Below are 26,078 nucleotides of genomic sequence, written 5' to 3'. Positions count from 1 at the left end.
GTCCTGATCCAGTTCTGCAGCATGCTTTCATGTATACACACGCCAAAATCTTGATGGTGACCAGAACTCCCCCAATACAGGAATCCAGATTAAATGATTCTGTTTCAGAGTGGGTTAATTACCACAAATTCCAGACTTCCAAGCCCATCAGGACTACTCAAAGCTCATGACCCCTCAGTGCAGCAGTGGATGGCCCTGCAGTGCTGTATTTATCTGTGAGCCATGGAAATATGTGTGGCTCGCCCAGTGCAATTTCAGCAGCAAGTAAATATTTCCAGACACATTTAGAATATGCCTTAGAAAGGACCTTAAAAAGGCATCTCTCTTACCCAGTGGACCGTTGCAAATACCCATCTTGAGCAGTAAAAGGTGAAGCACGCCTATGGGGCTGGAGTGAGAAATCACAAGTTTCCCACTGAGCTCAAAAGAAAGTTTTGCACGTTCCTGCTGTGCAAGGACATTTCATGTATTGGAGGCTGATGTTCTGTGCATTCAGAGGAACAAATCCTCTGGTTGTGTAAAGTGTCCCCAGCTCCACAGAGGAGCTATGACAATTTACACCAGCTGAGGTGCTGCTCAGTGTTTTTGGTTATGGGCCTTATTTACTCCTGGCTAGTTAGAGTTCCTCTGAAGCTGTTGCAGCACAGTGTGGGTGTAAATCTTTCTTTAGATGCCTTTGGAGCTCTTAGGAGATAGCATGCCTGTCTATAAAGTGGAAGCATCTTTAAGCATATGCCTGGCGTAACCTTACGATAGAATGGTGTCATAACAATCTGTAATACAGCTATTTTTACCTAAAGGAAGATCTGCAAATACAAATGATGTCTACTAAAAAGTTGCCACGCAGGATAATTAGGTAGTGAAAAATCACTTTGTGTTTTTCATCGTTAATTTAGTTTGTGTCTACCTCTTTAAGCACTAACATCCCAGAATAGCCCTAGCTCCTCATCTGCCCAAGAGTGTTGTACCAACTTACCTATTTTTTCTTCTAGAAATTGTTTAGTCAGGGAATGGTGTCAGCCAGGCTTTTATTGAAATAAGTTTGTTAAACAGCTGAACAGCAGCTTCAAGGAGACAAGGTCTGAGGTACTGTCACAGAACAGCAGTTCTTACTCATTGCAGTAAATTAGGATTGGTGTAAATAAGAATTTACTTGTATGGCTGGAGTGTGAAAGAGCTAATTTTTGTGTATTCACAGAGTTAATTCACATCCACAGCTGCATCACACAGGTTGGGTGGCATTTTCATGGCCAGGCCCTGGAATACGGACAACCCTCCTCTCTCTCCCCACACCACCATGATGCTGGCCTAAAACTGGGTAAGGGCAACTCACGAAACCATGACCATCCTTTCTAAACATCCTTGAGATCAGCATATACAAAGCCAGCAGTGTGGATGAGGAAGGAAAAGCTTCATCTCCTGAGTCCTCCTCTGTTGTGCACTCCTCAGGGCAGGTTGATCTGGCAAAGCACAGCATTATATTTCATCGTATTTTTGGGACTTAGTATGTAAGGGTTGGGGATACGAAACTATCCTTTTGAAAGATGTATTTCTATGTAACATAGAGGGGAAAAAGTAGGTCCCAGTGAAAGAAAAAATATTTCCCTAGCAGTTTCTAGCTTTAAAGGTATTAAATTACAATGCAGCTTCCCAAGAGTATCCTTGCAAGTCATTTATACCATAACACATAAAATTAGTGTAAGCCTCCATCAGTGCTGTGGCTACTTTTGTAATCAGTTTTGAAGAATGTGCTCCATCAGTGGAAATATTTTGATTTAAGTTCATATTGAGGCGCAGTCTAAAAGTTACACTCTAAATTACACTTTAAAATAAGTCCCCTGGTACATTCATACAATATATATCGTGTGCTGACTCTGTGTAATTAAATTCTTGTCTAAAGTTGTCATTAAGTTGCAGTAAATATCAAAGCTAGCTTCATTTTAGAATTAGATTTACTTCTTGATTTTAGCTGATAAATATTCTTGTATAGAAAATTAATTAAAATAGGCATGCATATATATAAGAGGGCAGGGCTGGTGGTTGCAGTGCTAGGAGCAAGCAGGCTGACAGTGGCCTCTACCAGCAGCAAGAGAGCTGGCTGGTAACAGGGAAAAGCACAAGGTCCCACACAAGGCTTGGCAAGGAATGAAAGCTCCTTCTCTCATTCCTAGGTGAGAAGTAACATCAAATTGCTTACTAATTAGTGAACCCCAAGAATCCCTATGAATAAGAAAAATTGGATAGCTTTGGAGGGCGGAGGTAACCTTTTTTTGTACACACTCAAGCCATCATGGGTTCAGCTCTACCATTAAATGAAGGGAATGAGGAAATTTCACTGAGTAGATTAGGGGGAAAAAGGGTCAGCTCTACAGAGAATCTAGAAAATGGTGATTTTCAGAAGTTTGATGACGATGAATGGTTTGATGGAGGAGAAAGTCTCAAAAAAAACCCTGTGTCTCCAGAAGAGTTCAGGTGCGCATTCATTCTTACTAGTCACTGGAGAACCCGTCCTGGATTCTCCTGCTATAAATGACTCAACCAAAGACGCCTCAGTTGGAACTTGCATCTTTCAGAAACTGCATTAATTAGTCTGTAGGAAATCAGGCTTGATTACTTTCAGTGCTCACAAAGCTAGTTGTGTTTTTTCTGGAACATGGACAGGCAAATTGCTGCGATGACATATATATCCGACATGTCTTCCAAGAATCTCTCTCTCCCTTTCGTGAATGTTTGAATCTCTCCATTTCCCAAATGTATGCTTGTTTGACATTTTTATAACTAACAGGTGTTTTAAGTAGTTTTGTTGGTGCCTCAGACTTGCTCAAGAAAGTGAAAGAGGGGTTGTCGTTATCTGCTCTAGGCTGATTGACATTATCTTATATCATCTTCACATTTCTTTCCATTCACCTCCATAACTCCTTCTACAGGCTCTCCTCCAACTTTTCCTCATATCTGTATGGTTATCTATTAGGAAACTGTCACTTAGGCAGAGTCTTTTTAGTACATTATATTGTCAAGATTTGACACTCTAATGCAGCGCATTCAAACTTTTTTGATCTCTATAAATTTTTCATCGGGGATGTGGAGCCTTTCATAAATTTCACCTACATAGATTGCTACAGAGCATATATGAGCTTGCTGTTGTCACTCACCCCACACACCTCCTTCAGAAGCCATCCAGATATTCCCCCTACACGTCCACAGATTACAGACTGTACAGCTTTAACACATGAAATGCAACATCCTTAAATGTCAGGAGTGGATGACTTACGCCTTAGAAAATATCTGTATTTAAGATCTAACTAAAAGTGAGTGTAAATTTGAAATGTAGGAGATAGCTCCAATCCCCTGTAAAGGAGCAGTAGTCTCATGTTGTGGAAGTCTTAATAGCACACAATTCCTAGTTGGATCTACTGAACACGCTTAACAACCCCTTCAGACATTGAGGGGTGATAGTAACTGATGGATGGAGAGGAAAAACCAAGAGTTTTGAAAAGTCCATGGGACATGTGCTTGGCAGTGTCTTCTGTGAGGGTCCCATGTCAGCCTTTGTTACTACAACCAATGAACCTATGAGACTTACACCCCCAACCCATAAACAACACATCTTTCTTCTTTCTTACTACTGGTTGGAAATCTGGTGTTAAAAAGAAATCTTCTGGGGTCTTCAGAGGTTTTATATTGGACATTGAGGTCCTGGCTGGTTTGACTGTCCTTCTCAGGAGTGGTTTACACTGAAGTTGCACAAGGCAGCATGCTGAAAATTGAGCAAATGGCATAGAAAACATTTTTAGTCATTCTGTAAAATTCAGTTTCCTTTATTCTTTGCTAATATCTATTCAAGTTCAATAACAGAATAGTTATTAGGATTGTTGTCAACTGCTTACACAGCATTAAAGCTTACAAAACATCTGGCCCTATCCGGGTATGTTGTAGCCTATAAAAAGTAACCTGGAAGACAGGAATTCAAATTTGTGATATTTCTAAGCATATATTTCAGGTTTTTGCTGAAGAACATGAGAGCTAAATACGAGTCTTTTGCAAGTCTTTACTGGTGGAGAAAGTGTTAACAGTTCATCTGCTAAAATGTTGCCCAACTGTTATGCAAGCCTTTGCGAACACATTTTTCTTTCTCTCATTATGTCCTTTTTTTTTTTTTTTTTTTTTTGTCAGTGAGGTTCAGAATTGTACAGGTCTCTAACACCCAAAGGTGCAGCTAGGTATCTAATGGGATATTCAAAAAGAACTGTTCATCAAGGTCTTTTTAATACCACTTGAATCACCAATGTGACTAGCCATGAGTAACTTTCCTGGGTGCTTAAATATCCATAGATACTTGGCCCTACAGCCATGGCTTGGCAAAACATGCCAGTGTATACTCAGCTTTAGGTTTCCCCTGCACCCCCCCCCCCCCCCCCCCAAAAAAAAATTCCCTAAAACCTAAATTGCTGTGCTGAGTCACAATATCACACTTCATTTTGACCAATCTGTCTTCTGTTCAGAGAGTGCGGCAGTGCACGCCAAGCTTCATTCCCGTGTCTACACGTAGTTTTCTGGGGTTAAAACCTGAATCAAGTTTTTCCTTTAGTGAGGACAAGCTGCAAAGAGCAGACAACCTCATTAAAAAGGAAATCTATAAATCCAGTAATCCTCTCCTCACCTCTGCTAACTACATTGTTGGAGGTGAAAGCTGTTAGCTGCAGCTTTTACAAGCTATGCATAAATGCAACCTTTTCCCACCAAAAACTTTGCAAGTGCGCATAAACAATAACAATTTCTGATAAATGCAATCCTGTTTCACTAGATTTATGTGCTAAAGATGAGAACTACTTAGGGTAATGAAATGCATGGGCTTGATTCTCCGCTTGCCTGAGTCATTCCATTACCTCCAGCGCTTGAAGGAAATTGCAGCAAGAGTAGAATCAGGCCCTTAATGGTTGCAAGCTGCCATACTGACATTACACGCAGACAATAGTCAAAGAAATTTATATTTAGTTCCACAAGAGCAGCACATTAGATATTCTTAAGTGTTTTATGAGGCAGGACTTTTCTGACTATTCTGACAAAACCACCAGTATGCGTTGTAACCGGAGCTTTGAACAAATATTGCAGTTATGATTTACAGCACAATTGCCGGAGTCTTCCTGGCTTCGTCTTTGATGGCTACTTACTCAGGCTGTCATTTTTTGCTCCACAGATTATATCTGCCTCGGCCTCTTCCGCAAACACTGGATTCACTGGAGTGTGTTACAGACAATACGGCTCTCAAACAATGAAGCATTTGTGTTCATTTTCTTCTATTTTATCTTTGGAATTCTACTATTTAGGTCACTATCTGTTGCTTCCAGCTACTCTTCCCTGACAAATTGTAGCTCTTTTTAGGCTTAAAAAGATATAATCAATGAATTCATCTCTGTTATTCCTCTGGGTATAAAGGTCTAGGTGTAATAAGTGGTACACATATTCCAAGATTACGTTGCTGTTCCTGAACTGCAGCCCCAAGATTAATTGTGCATTATAGGCCAAAATTTGAAGAGCTGCTGGATGCTGACCTCTTCAAAAATCTGAGATAAATAACACAATAAAGAACACTGTTACCAAATTTCTCAAATGCTTTAAACATGGTCCCTCACCAGTATGAGCTCGAAGGATGTGAATATGTGTATGTATACTCTACAACACATAATTTTATATACAGCTAACGATGAATGGATCCTTTACTTGATTGATTCTGTCTTTGTAAAAGAAAAAACACTACGGGTTTTAATTTAGACAGGTAATCCTCAGGTTTTAGCAAGTAACATCACTCATAGTGAGATTGCCCATGAAATAAAAATGATCCTCAGGTATGGGGACATACAGGAATTCCATTTTCATTTAAACTCAAGCTCACTGATTGCACTGCTCATGTAAAAAATTGCTGTGCTCTGAATGAAACGAAGATGAGTGCTTAAGCAAACAGTTACAAATTAATTTATAATGAAACATGACAGTCATAATTTAATTTGGAATGTATTTAAGATTGTTGTTACTATTTGTATAGGCCTTTTTTGCCTGGAGGAAGATGGGACTTCATAGTGAAATGTCAGCTATTGAAATACCAAACTTTTCACGCGTACATGTGTATTAATTAATTAAAATTGTGTAGATACTTTCCTAATGAAGAACTGTTGTCTGCTGCAAGAAGTCAGACAAAAGCTTGCAGATCGAGGCTGGCACATGCAGGATCAGCAGGGCACCAAGAATTACCAGTGAGCGCCAGGGGTGCTGAGCAGAACCTGTGGGATCGTGTGGCTGCCGCACAGCTTCTCCCTCGGCGGCAACGAGAGGGGACCTAAGACAAGAGCAAGCAGGAGGGATGCAGTTTTTGCACCTCTGCTCTGCTCTGCAGAGCAGCTGCCGAGGCCCAGCACCACATACATCCCTGCAATGTATGTTAGGCAGATGGCTCTTTCTGTTGATGGGGCTGCATCACATTTCGGGCACTGGTGTCGGAGTTGCCCTCTCTGCGTCGCTGACTGTGGTCAGAGGGCCTGAAGGGGCTGCACGCCGAACTGCTGCCCCTCGGCGTAGGAGGCACGAAACCGCCTCTAGCTACCCCTGTGCTGTGCTGCTGGTGTTACAGCCAGATGTTCAGGAACACGCGGGGGCTCAGTTCATGTCTGCACCCCCTCAACGTCAGTACACTGCCCTGCCTGCTGCCTGGGGCTGCCTCCAGCATCCTAGAAGAGGCGGAGGGCAAAGCTGGCACTCGCAAGAAACCAGCTCTGTGGTGGGTACTCTTATTTTGCATGCATAGCTAAAGAGTTTATTTTTTATTACGTTTCCTCTTTGTTTCTTCCCAAGCAGTATAAATGTATTTCTTTTTCAGAGATAAAAATACCTAGGCTGTGGAATTTTACCTTTGATGCTGTAGAGGTTGCTGTTCTTTATAGTTATTTCTGAGCCCTAATGAACCTTACTTCTGCCTGCGCTCACTCCACCAGTGAAACCGTACAGGGTTAAAATATTTCTCTGTTTTCTACTTTTACCAGATTTGCCTAATCAAAATGGTATAGAGGGGTTTTAATTCTAAGGCAAGACATGATTTATCTGTTTCTAATAGCACCAAGTAACAAAAAGAAGCTCTATTCAGTTTGTTAATTGGAAGATGATACGGTAGGGCATTTGGGGACAGTCAGCGAGGGTGTGACCAAAAAAAAAATAAATCTTACTTTGTCTTGACTTCAGTTAAGAAACCATGATCCCAAGAACTTGTGATTTCTATCTGGAAAGCAGCGTTTAAGACCACATTACAGGCCTTGAAGCGTAATATCAATGCTGAAAATAGCTATTTATGAAAGTAAAATAAAAGTCAAAGCCCCTCTGTTACAATTAGTTTAATGGGAGAGGGCAGTAGGTGTGTTAGCTGTCAGCTGTCAAAAATGAGATGTTTCACACTCGCCAGCAGATAGATTCTTTAAATGCGGTGAAGTACTTAGGTAAGGAAGTGACAGTAATTTGTCAAAAGGTAGTTTGCATCTTCCTCCAGTTGGAAAGTTTGTGAGGGGGTCCTTCCCAGACCCCTTGCGAGAATGGAGTTCCCCTTGTACATGGAGCTCTGTTTTGCAGCTCGGAAGGCAAGCAGGTTGGCTAGATGCTCCTGTAAAAGATGAGCGAGTGTGCTCTTACCCTGCTCTGCAGGGAGACTAGCGGTGGCATTTCAGGAGGGCAGCTCCAGGGCCTTTCTCTCGTGGGCACCTGAGAAAATAAGCGTCACCTGAAAAGGCGGTAATCTGGCTCTAAACTTTGGGGTGCACTCAAGGACACGCAGTGGCACGTGTTCAGAATGTTGTTTTGTGTGCTGAGCTCGGCTAGCCATGATGTGCTCAGCCTGTATTTCATGTTATGTATCTTCTGTTTATCCCCATTTCAAATCTGATTTGATCCTTTCACATCAGGGAATGAAACCTTCCTAAAAAATACTCTTCAGCTCCCACAATCAGTTCTTTCTCTTCTAGTTAGTTTATAGTCTCAAACCAGAAGTATGATTAACCACATCATCCTTGAAAACAAACATTATCCCGGCTCCTTTTGTACAGAATCATTTCTAGAGAAATATCCTGGGGAGGCAAAGGTTGATAAGCTGAACACTGTCCTAGCAAAAGCCTAACTTCATGTTTCGCAATAACATTTGACATTCTTGTGTATCAGTACCTTAAAAGCCAGTCTTATAATTTTCATATTTAATACTGATGGTAGAAGCCTTTTCTCATAGCCACTTTCTTGGCCAGTAGTGCATCTGGCAAGTTACCTGATAGTTTAGATTTTCCTAGAATGCCATGAAGACAAACTTCCCTCAGATACACAGATCAAACCACATTCTCGGGATAAACGCAATTTTTGCAACCACTGCTACTCGGGTTGCATTTATTTGTAATATGGACATGCAAATCTTGTCTTCTGAACCGTCAGAACACTGCCAGCAGAGGTTTGACAACGCAACAGTGAACCTTGCTATTTCATGTTACTTTATCTGTGTTATTATGGTGACTTTTTCTGAAAAGCTGTAAACATTTTTTCTGGGTTAACTTTGTCAGATCAGGAAGCTGATCCAACTCATCATATGTTGCACAACGGCTGGAGCTGGCAGGACAGGGAACTGCAGCCAGAAACTGTAAGTAATGCTCATTTGGCACAGTAGCGCCTTCGGTAGGCTTAAGGATTTGATTTTATAATCCACTAACTAGCACAAAGAATGGTGGCTAATACAAAAGCACCTTCAGTAGCTTGAAAACCAATAGAGCTTAGTGTTTCAGGACTCCACTGCAGATGGTTATGGTTACAACCAGTGCCCCCACAAAGGATTTTTAGTCTAAATTGAACAAGAGAAGAACTTTGCCACCACTACAGGTAGAAAATGGAGGTGTGGAATATCTGGATAAGTTTGTAGGCAAGAGAGAACTGTCAGGTAAAGTCAGTATGGAATCCCCATTCCACTCCCTTTTACCAGTTTCTGTATCGTAGTATTTCCCAGAACAGAGAAATGTTAAAAAAAAAAAAAAAAAAAGAATTTAATAATGATTTACAAATATACAATACTTACATTTTTAAGAGTTACAAAAACAGTACATATTACAGGAACCAAAAGCTTCATCTAACCTTTGGTACATTTCAAAGTTATTTATTTACAAAGAAAAATCACAGTCACTTTTCATAGTGTCACATGTTTACATATAAGCATTTCTCAGTTGAAAAATATCTTGCAGCTTACCCACAGGCACTTTTTGCAGTTTGAGCTCTGCACCCATCTATCACATTGAGAATTCTATCAGCCCCCGTTAAGCTGACATGACCTTGCATTATTATGTTTTAACAGCCTTTAGTTTGAAAAATATGTATAACCCATAACACTAAACTGATTCACAGTTGCTGACATTTCACCTGGTGTATTTTGTATTGCTTACGGTTTGGTAAAATGACATAGGATACCTTTTTAAAAAAAAATCGCTTGGTAATACATGTTTAGAAAAAGGTGGTCTAATTTTGGTAGCTATGACATTTCCAACTCTTTGTGGAGGAAATGAAAAACAAGCGTGTCTTTTCCAGGATGTTATTTCACCTTATGAAACTTGTATATTAAATTGTTCCTTCATCATGTACAATTTTTACACCTTAAGAATTAAGGTAACAGACACAAACTGAGCAAGGTTTCCAAAACCTGTTCATTTCCAATAGTTTCCCCAATGTTGGATGTTTTCTAGATTGTACTTTCTTTAAACCAAAACTTTGGAACTTTCACCTACCTGAAAGCAAACATTAATATTGTTTAGTCTGTGTGTGCTCGAGTGTCTTCCTTTAGATTAAAATACTCCTAATAAGAGAAATACAGCTCAAATACACACAGTCCGTTTTTGAAGCCTTCTACTTATTTAGGTCTACAAATGCTTGCACACGCTCATGATTTTTAGAGTATACAACTTCAACACGTAACAGAACATGAACTCAGTACAATCTTGAACTTCATTATGTTGAAGATATTTGGGACTAGAAATTTACCACTGGTATTTTTTAGTTAAGACTAAATACCACCAGAATATTAATTATGGTTCAGAGCAAGATTTTTTTTTAAAATCGAGAAATAAGAAAAGCTTGGTATCAGCAGCCGTGAACACAGTTTTAAAAGTCTTCCAGCATTACAGTATTTCCCTCCCCAAAACTTGGTAACTCCTCTCAAATTCAAGCATCTTTTAAGAATGCCTGCATTCTGGATTTTCTTCGTGCAAGAGCTTCTTGTTTCTTTCTTTCAATTTCTTCTTGAGAACATTTCCTGTTTTTTTGTTCCACCACAGACACTGTAAATAAAAAACATGCATTAGGAGCCTTCAAGTTTGTTCAATATGTATTTTAACTCATCTATTTTCAGTGTCTGAAGATATATGGCAAGAGCACACTATTCTGACATATGAGGCACCCAAGTTAAAAATGGCTCATCTATCCTGTCCCCAAGGCAGGAAGGGGTATAAGATGCATGACCTTTGTAGTGCTACTGATGACTGCCTCCCAATGAAAGTACTGGGACGCAGACATTTGCTTCAAGGAAATTTTACTTAGCTGCCCTTCAAGTGAACCTTGTGACATCAGGAGTCAACACAGGAGATGGCAATGGGTTAAGAAAATTAAGGCTATCAGAGTGAAAAGGGCTCTACAATTTAGTGAGTTAGGTAGAGATATGGGCACGGAGATGGTATAGACACAGGGGTCAGATATAGTACAGGTGTCACACAAATAAAACCAGAAAGGTTGAAAAAAGGTCAAAAGTAGCAATAAAAATCGGCAAAGGAGACAAGAACATGATAGCTAAACGTAATATTTTATATGTTGTGTTACAGAACTATAAATTCCCATACAATAAAATCCTGACCTCACTGGATCCAACAGGAAGACTCCCATCATTCTGCACGTCAACTATTTTACTGTTTTTATGCACCAATTTCCAATGAAACTATTTTTAATAAGTAGCCTTTCAGACTGGGTAAATAATGAAAAAAAATGGGCCTGTTTGCTTCTTAAAAAAAAGGTTAATTACAGATATCCATGACAAATTTTGTATTAGTTTTTGAAAAGATTGCTTAATGTCCATCCTTTTGTTACAGCAAGGTCCTTTCCCAAAAAAAAAATTAAGATGAGGGAGGAATTTTGTTGTTTCTCTTAAAGTAAAATCTATGCTACCAAGGTACTTCCTATTTCATTCATTTATTCTCTGAAACATTCCACAGAATGACTAGTTATCTCTCCTCTCCTCCCCACCTGACATCCAAAATAGCTATTTTCCATTTATTTGTTTCTACGCTGGGTACAAAACAGATAAAATACCGATTCGTTACGTAATGCTGGCTGGTATGCAGGAATTATTTCTTGTTTTTGTAACAGTGCTTCCTGAGAATGGAGGTTGGTATAGTACACTAAATTTAAAGGCCTATTTTATCAAAATTAATATTGATTAGTAATTCACCAAGCAATTAGGTCAAGTAAAAACAAGAACTGACTGAAATTTGACTGTCTCTGCATTTCCCTAGCAAGTAATATCAGTGCTTAGAATATTACAGATGATGGACTAGTGACCAACTGGGAGGCTAAATAAAGCGTTAGCGTTTAGACTGATTACACAGAGTATTTCACTGGCAATTCTGTTCACAGAGCAAACAACAATACACACCTACGTTTCAGAATGATTTGAGGTTCCAATTTCCAGGTATACACTAATAAAAAGAAATTGGCATTCCGTATCATCTGCTGCCATGTTTCCCTGTCCCATCATTATCTGGGGTTTTATGAATCGTGGCCAAAATAAGTAATTGTTTGTTTTTTGTTTTTTTTTTTTTCCCCCCCGAAATGTAAATTAAAGCACTGACTTGCACTATAGCATTTACCGTGTATCAACAGTTTTAAGCAAGTCAGAATGTGGTACACTGACTGCCGCATCAGGGTGTACTTGATCCTAATGATTCTGAGCATTTATGGAGAGCGTAAAGTATTCTGAGAAGTGGAATGAAGATGGGGAAGTGAAGTCCTTAACTACAAGAATTCAAGAGATGTGTCAGGATGATTTTAGTTTGGAGAAAACGTCCTCCAAATTCTCATTAGAACATTTACTGACACCTAAACTGAACAGATGAACATTGAAGCCTACTTTGAAATATGGTAAAAATTTCTCCTTTGACTTTCTGATTACAGTAAGAAAACAAAAACAGTTTAACAGTGATAGAACAAAGACACATACCTGATGTAGACAGTGCAAAAGACTCCGAAAGGTGTCTCTTGAAAGGTGGTTTTGTATTTTCAGGCTTGCTGTGCAAAGCCACATTCACCTGATTCTTACTTCCTTCCAAACCCTGCGGAGCAATTCCAATGCCAGAATGACTCCCTGGATTTTCAGACCCTACATGAAGAGCATTCTGAGAACTGTTAGTCTTTCGGAACTTAAACTTTGAAGGCACAGCTGATGTTTTGTTACCAGAACTGTTATTTGTTGTCCTTCCTGCATTATTCAAGACATCTTGGCTGTCTAATCTTTTGCTACTAAAAACGTTTATTGTATTAGCTGGACTTGCTTCAGAATGAGTCTCTCTTGCTGGCACAGAATTTGACCTGTACCACTTTCCTGAAATACTCTTTGTAGTATCTTCAGAAGCAGCTTGATGATAGTTTTTAGACAGTGTATATTTACAGTCCATAGAAGTACCCGAGATCATTGATAGAGGACTTGAAACATTTTTACAGTTCACTACCTGCCCTGTTGTGGTCAGTCCATGTGTAACCCTTGAGAAGTTCCTACCAGAATTGTTTAGTGAAAAACCATCCTGTTTTGCATTTGTTTTTTGTGCCACGAGGCGATCAGGTAGTCCTTGTTTAGATGCTGTGAAGCCACTGTCAGAATTTGATCTGGAGAGATTACTGGCTCCTTGTACAGTTTTAGTTCTTTCATTTCCTTGTTTAACATCCTGGCTCTGAGTCTGCTTTTCTATATCATCACATACTTGATACAACAATTCATCATCCTCACAGTTTGCATCCCACAGACTATCGGATTCACAAAACATGTCCAAAACCTCATCAGAGAATTTTGGTTCATTCCAGTCATCAAATGACAGAGTACTTTTCTTTGGTATTTCAACTGGATTTAAGTGACCTGTATTAGCTTGGTTAACCACTTTAATTAGATCATTAGGTTTTGTATCGGTAGAAATATTGGCTGATTCACAGAAAATATTGTGCAAGTTACTCCCAGGTTTTTCAGTCCGTGGTCTGTGAGGATTAGATCTCGATGGGAAAAGAACAGGGTTACCTTTAGGCTCAACAGTTTCATTTCTATTCTTCACTTGAGACTGCATTGAAACGGGTATATAGTTAAAATCATTGTTTTGGGCACTCCTCCAAGTAGAGCAAGTGGTTGCCGTCTTTGAGTTTTCCATCTTATTAAATGGCTTTTGTAAAGAAAGAGACTTTGCAACATTTTGTGTATTTTTACTAGGATGCTTCAAAGGTGAAAACGGAGAACTTTTAGATTTGTGTACACTCTCCAAGGAAATTACTGAATTGCAGCTACTTCTTTCCTTTGTTCTGCTAGCATCACTGAAACCACGCACAGAAGTATTTATAGGAATTGTTGGAGCTTCTTCAGTATTTATCAACTCAGGATTTTGGGTTATTTGCATCACAAAAGAGTCATCTGCCAAAAAATCTGTATCCCAATCATCAAAATCATCATTAACTACTCCAGCAAGCTTACTGGAGACCACCACTTGTCTCTTCAAAGGAGTATTTTTTTTTGTCAGTGTGTTAGTATCCGTTCTTGGAAGAGTCTGGTTCACACTTCCTAGTGCATAGAGATTATGTTTTTGACATGCATCTGAATTACCATGTTGTGTATTTTTAATTTGTTCAGGAAGGTGTTCCTCCTCCAGTGTCCTTTTGTTTTCATGGAAACTATTATTTAAAGAAATACCTGATAGTCCTTGGCTCAACTGTCCAGTACACTTCTGGGTAGAGCAATCAAAAAGAGCATGAAGGGCTATTTCGGCCTCAAGGTCTATAGAGTTTTGACTGCTAGACAGACAGGGCTCTGCAGTGGTGATGCCAGTGCTTTCTGCAACTGGTTTCAGGGACAGAGCAGGATCTGTTTCAGAAACTTCACTAAGGAGTGATTTCAGGTTCTTCCTATTTACTTCATCTTTGTAATTTTTTAAAGACTCTGAGGCAGTCTGGATAAAGCCACGGCCAAGCTTCTCTTGTTCCTGAACAGCATCTAGCTCTACCAGATTTTTATCAAATTCCTTGGCCAATTTCATGAGCTCCTCTTCAGGATTTTTTATTTTAAGATCTCTAGATTAAAAAAACAGAGAAAGAAAAAATCAGATCTACTGAGAAAGTTTTTCCAGGTTTAACTACACTATCCTGCATGCTGTTTATTCTCTAGTTTACCAAGCTACAGAGTACGAGCGAATCCTACTGCTTTCAGCACAATCAGCATGCAATCCTTTTGATAATTCCCAACGATAACTACCCCATTAACAAAAGATAGCAAATGCAAAGTTAAAAGCATTCTGTATGCTAATGTACAATTACATGGCTCACTATACATAATGAAACACCACATACCCTTTTTCACAAAAACCCAGCAGTGATGGGCGAGACAAAACAGTAACTTACCTTGTACAGCTTAACTTTGTCCTAGCTCGCACTTTTACTGCTCCAGGTGTACAGGGAATAGCATCCTCCCCAATCCATGTCCCTAAAAGGGAGCCTTCATTACAGGCTGCTTTTTCATCCTGAATGATTAGATTTGTAATGCTTAGCAATTTGACTTCAGATAAAGATTGGACTAGACACACACTCTGCGTTAAAGTTGCTAAACCAATTAAATTGGATCAAATCTGTTGAAAGCCAAAGATAGGAGCTAAACCAATACAAGCTAAGCAAGATTACTGCAACACTGTCTACTGATAGTTGTATCAGTTTAATTATATCAATTTAAAGCAGGAACTTCAATTAAAATAATTGAATTTTACTTTGGTGCTCAAAGCTAATACTATATTTGCTTCCCCAATCAAGTTTACACATAATTTGCAATATTCACATTACAAGCTGTGATTAGTTTACCTCCGTATACTAGTAAGGAGCTACTTGAGAAACCCTGTCTTTATCCACTTACGGCAGCATTAACAGATCAGAGAATTTGAAACAAATCATATTCTATATGCTTCCTGGAAAAAATTCTGACTTATTCCATTACAACTATTTTATCCAAGGAGCATTTAAACAGAAACAAATGAAGTTCAGACACTGAATGAGGTTTTTTCAGAGCTTCAAAGTTCAGGCTGCCTTCTAAGTTCCCAATTCTAAAAGATACTGTATTGCTGTGGTAAAATGCATAGAGGGACAGAGCAAAATGTTGGATGTGAGAAATTTCTGCACTTAAGCCAGCAAAAGTAAGTAGAACTTTAACTACCAGGTAGTTTTAGATAGGTTTTATTTTTAAAAATTGGTATTAAAAAAAAGAAGACAAGCAAGCAAACCCAGTATGATAATATTTAGTTATGATAGGGCTGTAATACTTTAAAAGGAAGTAGCATCCCCTTATCAATGATTTTCCAATTCCAATTTCTCCGAACTACTCAAAATAGTGAATACATTTAACAGGCTCTGTCAAATAAGCTGGCATATTTTGCAAACCAAATACTACAGAACTGTTTTAGGAATGACAAGTTCTGCTCTTGCACTTAATAAAAAGCAAACAATAAGACTGCTATTGCAACACTAGCTTATTTTCACTTTTAAGGCTGTGGACATCAGATTCACAGCAAAAGAGAGACATCAAGAGCATGGACCTTAGGGTAAAGTCAAATTATTTAGAATAACGATGCGACTTCACTATGTTTATATTATCATGGAGTCTCTCTCATCTGAGTCTGTCAGATTTCCTTGCCAAGTAAATCCAGTACATGAAGAAACTATACTTTTTAATAAGGATAAATAAATCATAATAGATTTCCAGAGATCAGGGGTAATAAACTATATTCTGAAATCAGAACTTTCTAAACGCAGCTGCCACAAGTCCATTTTCTTCATACTTTATTTTTACAGCATCTGTGACTTGAAAAAGCAGTGAGTCAAATGCCATGCTTATGATTTTAATTCAGTCCAGTTTTATAAACATGTTACTAGTTTTCTGCACACTTTTGATAATTCTTCTTACCATGTTAAGAGAGACTACTGTAACTGAAGTTAAGTCTTTACTAAAAGTGAATAGCGTGGCACTACCCTGTTTGATTATTGCATATAAAGAGCAGTGTTTTAGAAAGTCACAGTTACCTGAGGAGCAATACGATTAACAATTTCTGAAATTTCGACTGCACATCTCCTGATAGAACGTTTGGTTTTTTCATTGCCTATGAAAAAAAAAATACAACTTTGAAAAACACTACAATTTATAAAGTGCACTGCATCTTAAACCGTACAATTACACTTACTGAAGTCAGAACTTGATGCATCATTATATTTAAGAATTTATGGGATTTTAATAAAAGTAAAACCAAACCAAGAAACCTAATTACTTCTGGATTCCCCAACTGCTATCATGATAACAGGAGGAGGCCTTTTTTCAATAAATGTGATAATGCCAATTGCATTCCTCAGAAAGGCACCCTGAAGTCTGAGTGTTCTTAATATTACCTAGTCCGCGTGCAATTGGTGAATGAGGATCCCAAAAGATTTCTTGCTGTATGTCAGTGTCATTAACAGGAGAGCTGAAAGTAGGTATTCTGGATTTCCTACTCAGTGATCTCTTTGGAGTTTTATGTAAACATGGCTCTGTGTAAAGAGAAAAACGATCCTTGTTAAACAACAAATGAAAAGCCGAAATAACTTTGAACACTGAAGAGGGCAAGGCATAAAGATGCTTTAGGAACTTTTAAGAAACGAAATCAAGCTCACACTCGTCAAGGTTCCTCTGCTTACAAGGGTATTTTTCATAACTGCACTTGATGCAAAGTCTGACGTTATCTTTGTCAGTTACACCACCTGAGATAACGGAATTACAGGATACTGACAGCTGTACGCTTCGCATCTTGGTGGTAAGGATGAAGATCGTCTATCCTATCTGGGGGATTGTTGACTTTAATGTACATTAACAACAACAACAACAAAGAGTATATATACCTATAGGGGAGCATATTTTGTATTCTGATTTGCTCTGTGTCTTTCACCCAGACTCTGGTTTGGGTGACAACCTACCTACCTTCCTACCTGCCTATGCTTCCCTCCAGGGGGCCTTCTCAGGTCGGACTGACAAAAACAAGCACACAGCTGTCGAACAGCAGCTCACAGGGGTCTCAGCGAGTAACCTTAAGACTTTTTACAGAGCTCGACCTGTCACCCTGCCCCTCACAGGTGAAGTCGCTGACGTGCTGGCCTACAGAAACCATTTTAAAGACGCGAGCCCTGCCTGAGGGACCCCTCAGGAGGCCCACAGCAGGGCTGCCGCTGCCCTCTGTGCCCGCAGGCCCCCGATGCTCCTTGTCGCTCCTCGGGCAGCAGCACGGCCAGGGCTGGGGGCAGCCCCTCCTCCTCCTCCTCCTGCTGCTGCTGCTCAGCGCCCGGTACCTGCAGCGCCGCGCACCGCCGCCTCCCCCGCGGGCAGGCCCGGACCCGGGCCCGGGCCCGCACCGCCCTCCTCCGCCGGCGCCGCCGCTCCGTCCTCCGCCGGCCGCCGGCCGAGCCCCTCCTGGCCGCCGCCGCTCCGCCTCCTCAGGGCGCGGGGCCTGAGGCAGGGCTCCCGCCGCCGGCTACCGGGCATACCGCCGCGTCCGCCCCGCCGCCGCCGCCGCCGCCGCCATTTTGCCGGGGAACGCAGCGAGCCGCCGCCGATTGGCCGCCGCCGCCCGCGCCGGGCGGCCATTGGCTGCGGAACGCCGAGGGGGCGGGACTGGGGGGGAGCGGCGGGTTGGCCCCGCCCCGCCGCCGCCGCGAGGTGCCTGCGGCACGCGCTGGGGCGGCCGTTAAAGGGTAACGGGCGGGCCGCTGAGGTGGCTGCAGGAGCATGAGGAGTTTTGAAGTCACGAGACGTGGATTCCCTGAGTTGGGAAAGCTCATTCCACCGGAGGCCTCAGGCAAGCAATATGGTTTTTCACTTCTCTGTTCTCAAGAGCGTAATTAAGCCAATGGAAGACTTTTTAACAACGAAAAAAATAAGTGCTATGTATTAAACAGAGAAATTGTTACATACACGGCTAAAGTATCACAGTTAATCACAGTAAGTTGTGACGTTTGAATAATCAATTCGTTTATGTCATACCCATCAAATGTAAATCAGAGATCAGCCTGAACAAATGGGTCTAGAATTAGGCTCCAAAATCCATCATTGAGCATCGAAGCGTGGCTGCTGGCTTGTACTCACACCAGCACGGGTAGATCTTTGCATTGGTAGAAAGCACGGTGAAGGTACGCGTGGCGTATGATCACTGGTTGGCAAGATAGTAATTAAAAGCTGCGATGCATCGCACACGTCCAAAAATGGCCTTACCTGGACTCTCTGCCCTAGGTGCAACATAGATTACTTGCCCTGTTGTTTCCAGGTAAAATGGATGCTGAGGAGAGATTCTGTTTACAGTGGTGGTTGCAGGATAACAAGGCATTAGAATTAAAACACTTACTAAAAAGTGCTACTAAAATGTTGCTGTCTCCTACCACTTCCTGGCGCCCACTTAGCAGCTGGGAACTGTGAAGCAGTCTGCTTTCATGCTCCTGTACGTTGACAAGTGTAGTCTGAAATACTGTGAGAAATAATGAAAATTAAGTGACATCTGTCAAATTCATCAAGTGCTGTGAATTTTGCAGTCCTCGCTTTGATTTCTTCGTTTCTCCCCGCTTATTGTTCACGAACCTCCTTCATAAAATGTGAATATTTGCCACGGGTCTTTCACTCAGTAGTGAGATTTTACTCGTACAGTAAATGCATTTTGAAAAAGAACATTTTAAATGTATGTCTACTTCTGAATGAGGCATGTTGGTACATCAGTTTAAGCATATGCAAAGCTGTGGTTCCAAAAGTTGGGAGAAAAACAACAAACCAAACCAAACAAAAATATGTACTCTACAGAAAAGTTGAACAGCAGGTATGTGATGGAAGAAAACCCCTTTCCTAATGAATAAAAGTGTGGGTATTTCACTGCAGCTCAAGAACTTCGATCTGAACTGATGCTGTTTATTAAGTTAAGAAATGTGGTGGAAGTCTGTGATGTTGAAGGGTTTCTCTGTGGAGCTGTAGCCTCAAGGAGGAGGGAGTTTGCATTCCCTTGTCATGGTACGAGCAGCTGGATCAATGGCTAATTGTGGTGAGGCTGCGTTCCAGGGACTCGCAGCAAACTCCTAGTGCTGCACTTGTGAGTCCTACTTTCAAATCAAGAGGGATAAATAATGGAGGAGATTGAATGAATAATAAAGTTAGTTCAGTTTTTAATAGTTCTATAAACTGCCTGAGAACTTTTTGCTGTATTTTATGAGACAAAGATCTTAAATGAAATAAATGTGGAAGATCTGAGAAGTTTCCTAAGAAATACCCATCAGTGTAATGAGAATATTGCAAATATGAGTGAAAAAATGCTCCTCTCTAAAATCCTTTGAGCATAGAGCTTTAAAGTGAGTGTTTTTATGTTGGGAAGACTACGTATCATTAGTGAGATTTTTCAAAGTATCTCATACATCACATTAATGTAACTAACAAAGAGAAGTTACTTTCTGTAACTCTCATTCCATAACGTTTCATTCTGTAACTTTCATATTTCATTTTTGTCAGGGCTGGTAAAAAGGAAAATTGATGATGGTGATTTCAATGGAAATACCAGGATTTGTTGGAGAACAGAAGTTATTATAAATAATTAATTTAATTTGACAAATAATATCTTTTTCCCAGGATGTTTTTAAACGGCCCGTGACATTTTCAGTGAGCTATCTTGGGCTTTTGTGTGTTTCCAAACTATATTTTCATGTCATATTTTTCTTGTCTTTATTTATCTTTTTTTTTTCTACTTTATTTTCAGTGGTTACAAGCACTGGAAAAGAGATAAACAAAACAGACATGCACTCATAGTTTGTCTCAAATGAAAATGTGTGTATGCATGTTGACTACCTGAGACCAGGTGAAAGAAAAATTTCCTGAGCCATATCTTACTCGGATAATTTGTTCTAAAAAATGGTCTGGGTACAAACTGTGCTACTCAATATGTATTTTAAGCATAAATGAGTTTTCTCCTAGGGAAGGAACAGTTAAAGAGTGTATGTAGCTGGGTAGCCACCTGCTCTGTGTACCTAAGGAAATCTGATGAATAGGTCGCGGTCTCTCCTCTTCCTCTGCAGTGTGACTACTGGCAAGGCAGGCATTAAGGCAAGCCATGGGCTATTACACCTGTCAGAACCTGTCTGTTGCTTTGATTGTGTACAAAAGCAAAATACAAAACCAAATGCCTACAAAAGCAAAATGTATCTGTGTTTATAGCACAACTTCATTCAGCCTGTTGTTCTGCAGACATCCTGAAGAAATTTCAGTGGCCCCAAGAGCCTCTGGCCATGCTTCCTTGCGTGGACTACCCTCAGCATTGTCATGTATTTCTGCAGAGTATGGCTCAGCAAGGCTCAGAGGTATGCAGGGGGCCACCGAACGAGGTAGTTTTTGTGCCTGAAATCTCCTAGCCAGCTTTGTCCACTCAGAGCCGGCCTGGATATTTCTGTGCAGCACGGCCTCACGCCACACAGCCATGTCCTGGTGTGTCTGGCTTCATGCCTGTCAAAAGGAGATGACAGTACTTGTGCTGAAGTATGGGTTGTTCTGGGGAGAACCACGGAGTCGTGGGATGCTGCAGCGAGGGGAGCTATCCAAACAGGGAAGTGAATTTAGATGCGTAAAGTAAGACACATGTATAAATGCAACCCTCAGGACCCAAAGAAAAATAAACAAAGACACCTGTATAAAACTTACTGAGAAAGTAGAAAATTCTAGCCACAATTTTCCGCTTTTTTTCCCCCCAGAAATCCTACTCATCCATATATTCTCTTAAGAAGCCTTGGAGTGTTTACTAAAATAGAGCACTACATGACAGCAGATACTTCATGCAAGTTCACTGAAAGAGATATGTGTTCTGTTGCCTTCTTTGGGACCTTAGGAAAAACTGAGAGGGTATCTGAAATGTTAACTTAATGGACAATAATTTTTTCCATCCATAGGGGAATGAGGGCATCGTGCGTGTATTTTTGCTTTTATTAATAGCATTTTGATAGCACAGTTGTAAAGCTTGTCCTTGGCTTGCCTTGAAATATCATACTGACTTCACTTATTACTTTAATTTTCCAAGGTGAAATGTTCACGGAGCAGAAACCGGTGAGGAAAATATGGCCCAAACAGTTACATATACCTTTATTTTCAAAGTGCTGTCCAGAAGGGTTTGCAGCGCTTTTGGCTGATGCATAAATTGACCTAGACAGTAAATGATACATGACCTTAAAATATCTGAAGTAGCCTTGCTTGAGAATTTTTAGTAGAGAGTTATTAAATGTCAGGATAATTTACACAAGCATAGCCTAGTTTATGCTTTTGCATTCTCTTTCCCTCTTTCTTTCCACCATGCCATCCAAGAACCATAGAAGCTTTAAAAATTTTACATATATCTCCTTTTTTCTTCTTTTATTGTAGAGGTTTATCTTTTTTTTATTTATCGCACTCAGAAAATCTAGTCAAATGTGAGAGTATAATATAGCTCGCAAAGACCTGATCCAGTAGAGCACTTAAGTACCTGCATAACTTCATCGTGATGACATTTTCCATTGCTCATTAACTGGCATTTAAAGGAAATTTTCCGTTGCTTGGTGTCTGGGCATTTAAAGGAAATTGTCAGACAAAATGGGCCAGCCCATTTTGAAGAAGAATTAGGTCAGGCAGCCGTAGGGAGCCCTGGAGGTTCAGGCCCCGTGCTGAAAGCTGGTGATAGACGCCAGGAGGGCATCCCATTAGGAGTTCATTGTAGTGAGCCTTAACTCCACAGCTCTTCAAGGGTGAACTACACTGAGGAGATGTGTCATGGTTGTGCAAGACTGGGGAGACCACTGTTTGTAGAACTTCTGCCTTAGCTCTTAGCTGGGTCAGGTAGTTTCAGCACAGTGCTGCCGGCAGGCAGCTCGCTGCCTTCTTCCTCTGCAGCGGGTGCAGTAATCTGGGTATCTCAGTGCTGTGCTGGCTCGCGCTGCGTGGACTTGCAGCAAAGAACAACCAGGAGGAGTCGAGGCAGCCGTGCCTCTCACCTGTTTGCTACTTCTGGCTCTGCTGCCCATGAGCTTTCAGAGCTTTTCAGTATTTTTCACTCGTGTTTGTGCTCTCATTGTTCACTGTACCAAGGAGGACATGCATCTAGGGTGATCTCCCAGCTCAGATGCACCCTCTGCTACCTCATTGCTTATATGTGAAGGGAAGATATAAATGAGGGTAGGATCAAAAAATGTTCATAAAAATTACAGCAGCAAGATTCTCTTTTACTTTTTTTTTTTAAATCTGTTGATCCTGTTGTTTCACAGCTCCAGGCTATCAAGGAGTGAGAAATAGGTTTTCTGTTCTGCTCTCTTAGTTGCTGGAATTTTTTTATCCCTTATAAGAAAACAAGTTCTGAGGTTCTTTAAAGAATAGGAAAGAATAGGTTTCTGGCTTGTTTGGGAAACCTGACAAATATTAATCTACTTTGTATCCTGTAGATGATTTCTTTCATCAGTGACAAAAACTGACCTGTATTTGGAGATCTAGGCTTGCTAAAAGTCATATGCTGCAGTGTAAATCGGTAAAGTATTTAGTCAGCTACCCAACACAAAGTAGTCGATGGCCAGAGAAGACAGCTTTTTGATCAAGCATTTTGGAGAAGAAAATAGACACTACTTATTTATTTAAAGTAGGCTTAGCTTTTGATTGATACATTTGTTCCAGGAGAATGTTTACCCTGCGGTCCTAAATAGCTTACTGAAGAATCAGTGATCAAACTAGTATGAAATTCTCCAAGTGCAGTCATTCTCCGTTTTTCTGCGACGTACTCAGCGATTTCTAGATAGACTATTTTTATGTCAAGTGTTCGTAGCTTGCAGTTGAAAAAACAGTTTCTGTTACCTGTTACCAAAGTGCTTTTGGGGGGGTTTTCCTTTTATAAGTTCTATGCATTATCAATTGAGGCTATATTCTGTTAAGTGTAAGCCGCAGTTTACATGGAAATGCATAACAACGAAGGTCCATGTGCACCTGTGACTCTTATTGTGCAGCATATACTGCTGCTTGTTTTGATGTTGGCGTGATTGGACGTTTTTCTCTCTTAGCGGTACCTTTGTCATCTGTGTGTAATGGGCTAGAGTCTCTGGCCAGTTCTGATGCCCACGTTACAGGACCATTGCCCTGTGTGAGCTAGCTGCCGTTACGGGTTGTTTCAGGGACAGGACCAAGCTTGGGGCAAATGTGTAGGTTTGACCCTAAGTCATGGAGCTGTAGTTTTATGACTGAAGTGAGAGGGAAGTTAAGTTTCTGATGCCTCACTTGTTTGGTGGTGGCCCCATTTCCTTCCCCAGAACCATCATTTCTGGCAGTTCCCTCAAGCAGGACTGAATTCTGGGCCCAGGGTCCCTTCCAGCTTTACACACCATGGCCTGATGGTCCTAATTCATAGAGTGAGCAAACAAGTGCCCAGATAAGAATTAGACACCCTTTTGATTATTAATTTTTTCATTTATTTTCAGATGGCTTTTCCTTTTGTCATATTGTTCACACATAACGCGTCTGACTCTTCCTATGTCACACTACATCTTCGCAGTAATTTTCTGCGCTGTTCTGTCCCTCTGGATTTTACAGCAGTGGATCAGAAAGGAAGTGCAAGCTCTAGCAGAAATAATAAATCCACTGCAGGTCTTGAAGGTACTAATTTCTGCAAAACAAAATACTGCCTCAATTCTGTTATGGGCTAGAAGGGGTGATCAAAGTGAAATACATTCATTGTGGAATTGGTTTGCACAGCCTGCTTCTAAACCATTACATCCTCCTAGATTTTTTTCTTTTTTCTGCACAAGTAAATAATACCGTTGTGTCCAGCCTGACCTGTAACACTGAATCCCATGCAGGTGTCAGGAAGTTCAAGGAACCCTTCAAAACCAGATCTGCGTCCCAAGACAGGAATGGGAGCTGTGTCGGCCTGGGGAAGGGGTCACTGGATAATATGAATGTGGATAATTTATAGGGGATCTTTGGGGGGCTGCAAAACATGGGGCTAGTGGGCTGTGCTGGGAACCATCCACGCAGCTGCCACGCTGGGGTGCTGGGGGCTGTGGTCGTGTCCCAGCGGCCAGCTCCCCCCCAGCACCCTGAGTCTGTGGCACACGTCCTGTGAGTCCCAGCCAGAAGGTCGGGGTGGTTGGGCATTGCTGAAGTAATCTGACATTTGAAAAAATATTTTAGGAACTGTCCTGTAATTGTAGATATTTCTAATCTGTGCAATCTTATCTAATTAGGTTCAACCATGCCCACCCAATTCCTTGTCTGATTGCCTGAGCCTTTCCGCTTAACCAGTCAGGTTTATTCAATAAGGTGTCCTATAATGTTATTTCCTTCTTTGAGAGTATATGTTATCATCCCTGACACAGACTTAAGAATCCCTCCACTTCTTCTCGTTTTAACATCCTCCATCTCCACAGTAAAGCCCTGTGCTTTAGTTAGGAATCACCTAGCTGAGGAGGAACCTTGGTGGGAGTTTGGGTCTCATTAGTTTTAATTTTAAGTACCTACAAGATTCTTAGGAGACACAGCAAGTATAGAGAACACACAATATAGGTAGAATCCCTGTAAATTGAATACAAGTTAGTTTAAATTGTGGATTCAAATAGTTAACAAGATTAGAAATAAGAAATGAATACAGTTGCACAGGCGGTTGACTCACTATTACTGTCATTTCCTTTTGGCTTTGGTCATGGGGATAACAAGGTAAGAAATAACTGTTTGTTTCCTTTTATTGATTGGTTTGGTATTTGAAATAAAGATGATCTTTTTTTGTCTGAACAAGTCTTTTGTAAGTTAATATTATGTTAATTAGAATGGATGTCTTCCTGAGCCTTATTTTCTCGTTCATTTGATCTGATTAGCTGATTAATTTTTAATTGCCTACTGAGAGATCTTTACCATATTGTGATTTGTGTTTTACCTTTACATTTGGAAAACAATAGTATGCCTAAAATGACTCTAAAGTATTGTATTGAGGTATTTCTGTGAGGGATAATTGCAAATTATGATTTCTTCCTGCTTCCTAATTTTAGTGCAATCTACTTTGAGTTAGGGCTCATTAATCAAAAAGCTTTGCATAGTATGGAGTAGTAAGAAGGGGCTTTAGTTGGGCAGGCTTCATGGGAGAGAGTCAGACTTGATCAAATGGAAATGAAATCTCTTGGCTGTGTATGAATACCGCAGCGAACGCTTCCCTGCTTATAACGTTTATTCTTTTTCTCCGCAAAAATATTCTGAGGTTCTCAGAATGAATGTATTAATAAGCTTAGAAATAGAGGTATAAACTTCTAACAAGGCCAAGTGTTTATTAAAATATATTTTCCAGCAATGGAAAATAAATCACAGTTCTTGGCAAGTTATTTTGAGTTATTCCCTGAGTGTTTAAAATTTGCACCTCATTCTTAGACTGAATTTGTCTTGCTGTAACTTCCATCCCTTGGATTCTGCTTTTGCCTGCTAGATTGAAGAGCCCTCTATTATCAAATTTTTGTTCCCTATGGTAAGTACTTGTAGGCTGTGATCAAATCATTCTTTAAGTTTCGCTTTCATAAGTTAATTGATTTTGCGCCTTGAGTCTCTTGCAATAAGACGTGTTTCCTAATACCATAATAGTTCCCCTGACTCCCTCGGAATCCGTGATTTTTTTTCACAGTCTTTCTTAAAACGGCATTGTGAACCCAGTCAAACTACTCGTTCTTTCACTGATGCCAAATAAGACAACATAACCTCTCTAATTTTCTTTGTTATTGTTTGT

The 26,078-nt window shown here is 40.4% G+C and overlaps 1 protein-coding gene and 1 long non-coding RNA gene across 13 annotated transcripts in view; one reads left to right on the top strand and one right to left on the bottom strand.

The window, feature by feature from the left end:
- LOC106044706 (uncharacterized) overlaps positions 1 to 26,078 on the top strand; it is a 445,326-nt gene that overhangs the window by 157,018 nt on the left and 262,230 nt on the right. For 9 of the 12 annotated variants that reach the window (XR_010830791.1, XR_010830789.1, XR_010830787.1 and 6 more), the window contains exon 1: positions 17,844 to 18,149. This is a non-coding gene — a long non-coding RNA (uncharacterized lncRNA). Of the gene's footprint in view, positions 1 to 8,579; positions 8,657 to 17,843; positions 18,150 to 26,078 lie in introns of those variants that run through there. The other 3 variants (XR_010830788.1, XR_007162102.2, XR_007162095.2) reach the window with 3 other exon arrangements.
- On the bottom strand, positions 9,031 to 17,859 carry ETAA1 (ETAA1 activator of ATR kinase). The gene is made up of 6 exons (XM_048060727.2): positions 17,644 to 17,859; positions 16,714 to 16,851; positions 16,354 to 16,430; positions 14,692 to 14,810; positions 12,263 to 14,364; positions 9,031 to 10,334 (listed from the first exon to the last, which is right to left on the bottom strand). The coding sequence occupies exons 1-6, from the start codon at positions 17,834 to 17,836 to the stop codon at positions 10,219 to 10,221; spliced, it is 2,745 nt and encodes a 914-aa protein (XP_047916684.2). The 5' UTR covers positions 17,837 to 17,859; the 3' UTR covers positions 9,031 to 10,218.

This window comes from Anser cygnoides, chromosome 3 (genome assembly GCF_040182565.1).
Source record: "Anser cygnoides isolate HZ-2024a breed goose chromosome 3, Taihu_goose_T2T_genome, whole genome shotgun sequence".
In the NCBI taxonomy this organism is placed as follows: Eukaryota; Metazoa; Chordata; class Aves; order Anseriformes; family Anatidae; genus Anser; species Anser cygnoides.
Note: the sequence above shows the minus strand (reverse complement) of the source record. Positions and strands in the feature narration are given on the sequence as shown.

Excerpts from the sequence above, each read along its gene's own strand:
- ETAA1 (XM_048060727.2), bottom strand. The coding sequence starts at position 17,836 with ATGCCCGGTAGCCGGCGGCGGGAGCCCTGCCTCAGGCCCCGCGCCCTG. Across the intron at positions 16,852-17,643 it reads GGCGGTGCGCGGCGCTGCAG|AGCCATGTTTACATAAAACT; the intron begins GTACCGGGCGCT and ends CTCTTTACACAG. Across the intron at positions 14,811-16,353 it reads TTAATCGTATTGCTCCTCAG|GATGAAAAAGCAGCCTGTAA; the intron begins GTAACTGTGACT and ends CTAATCATTCAG.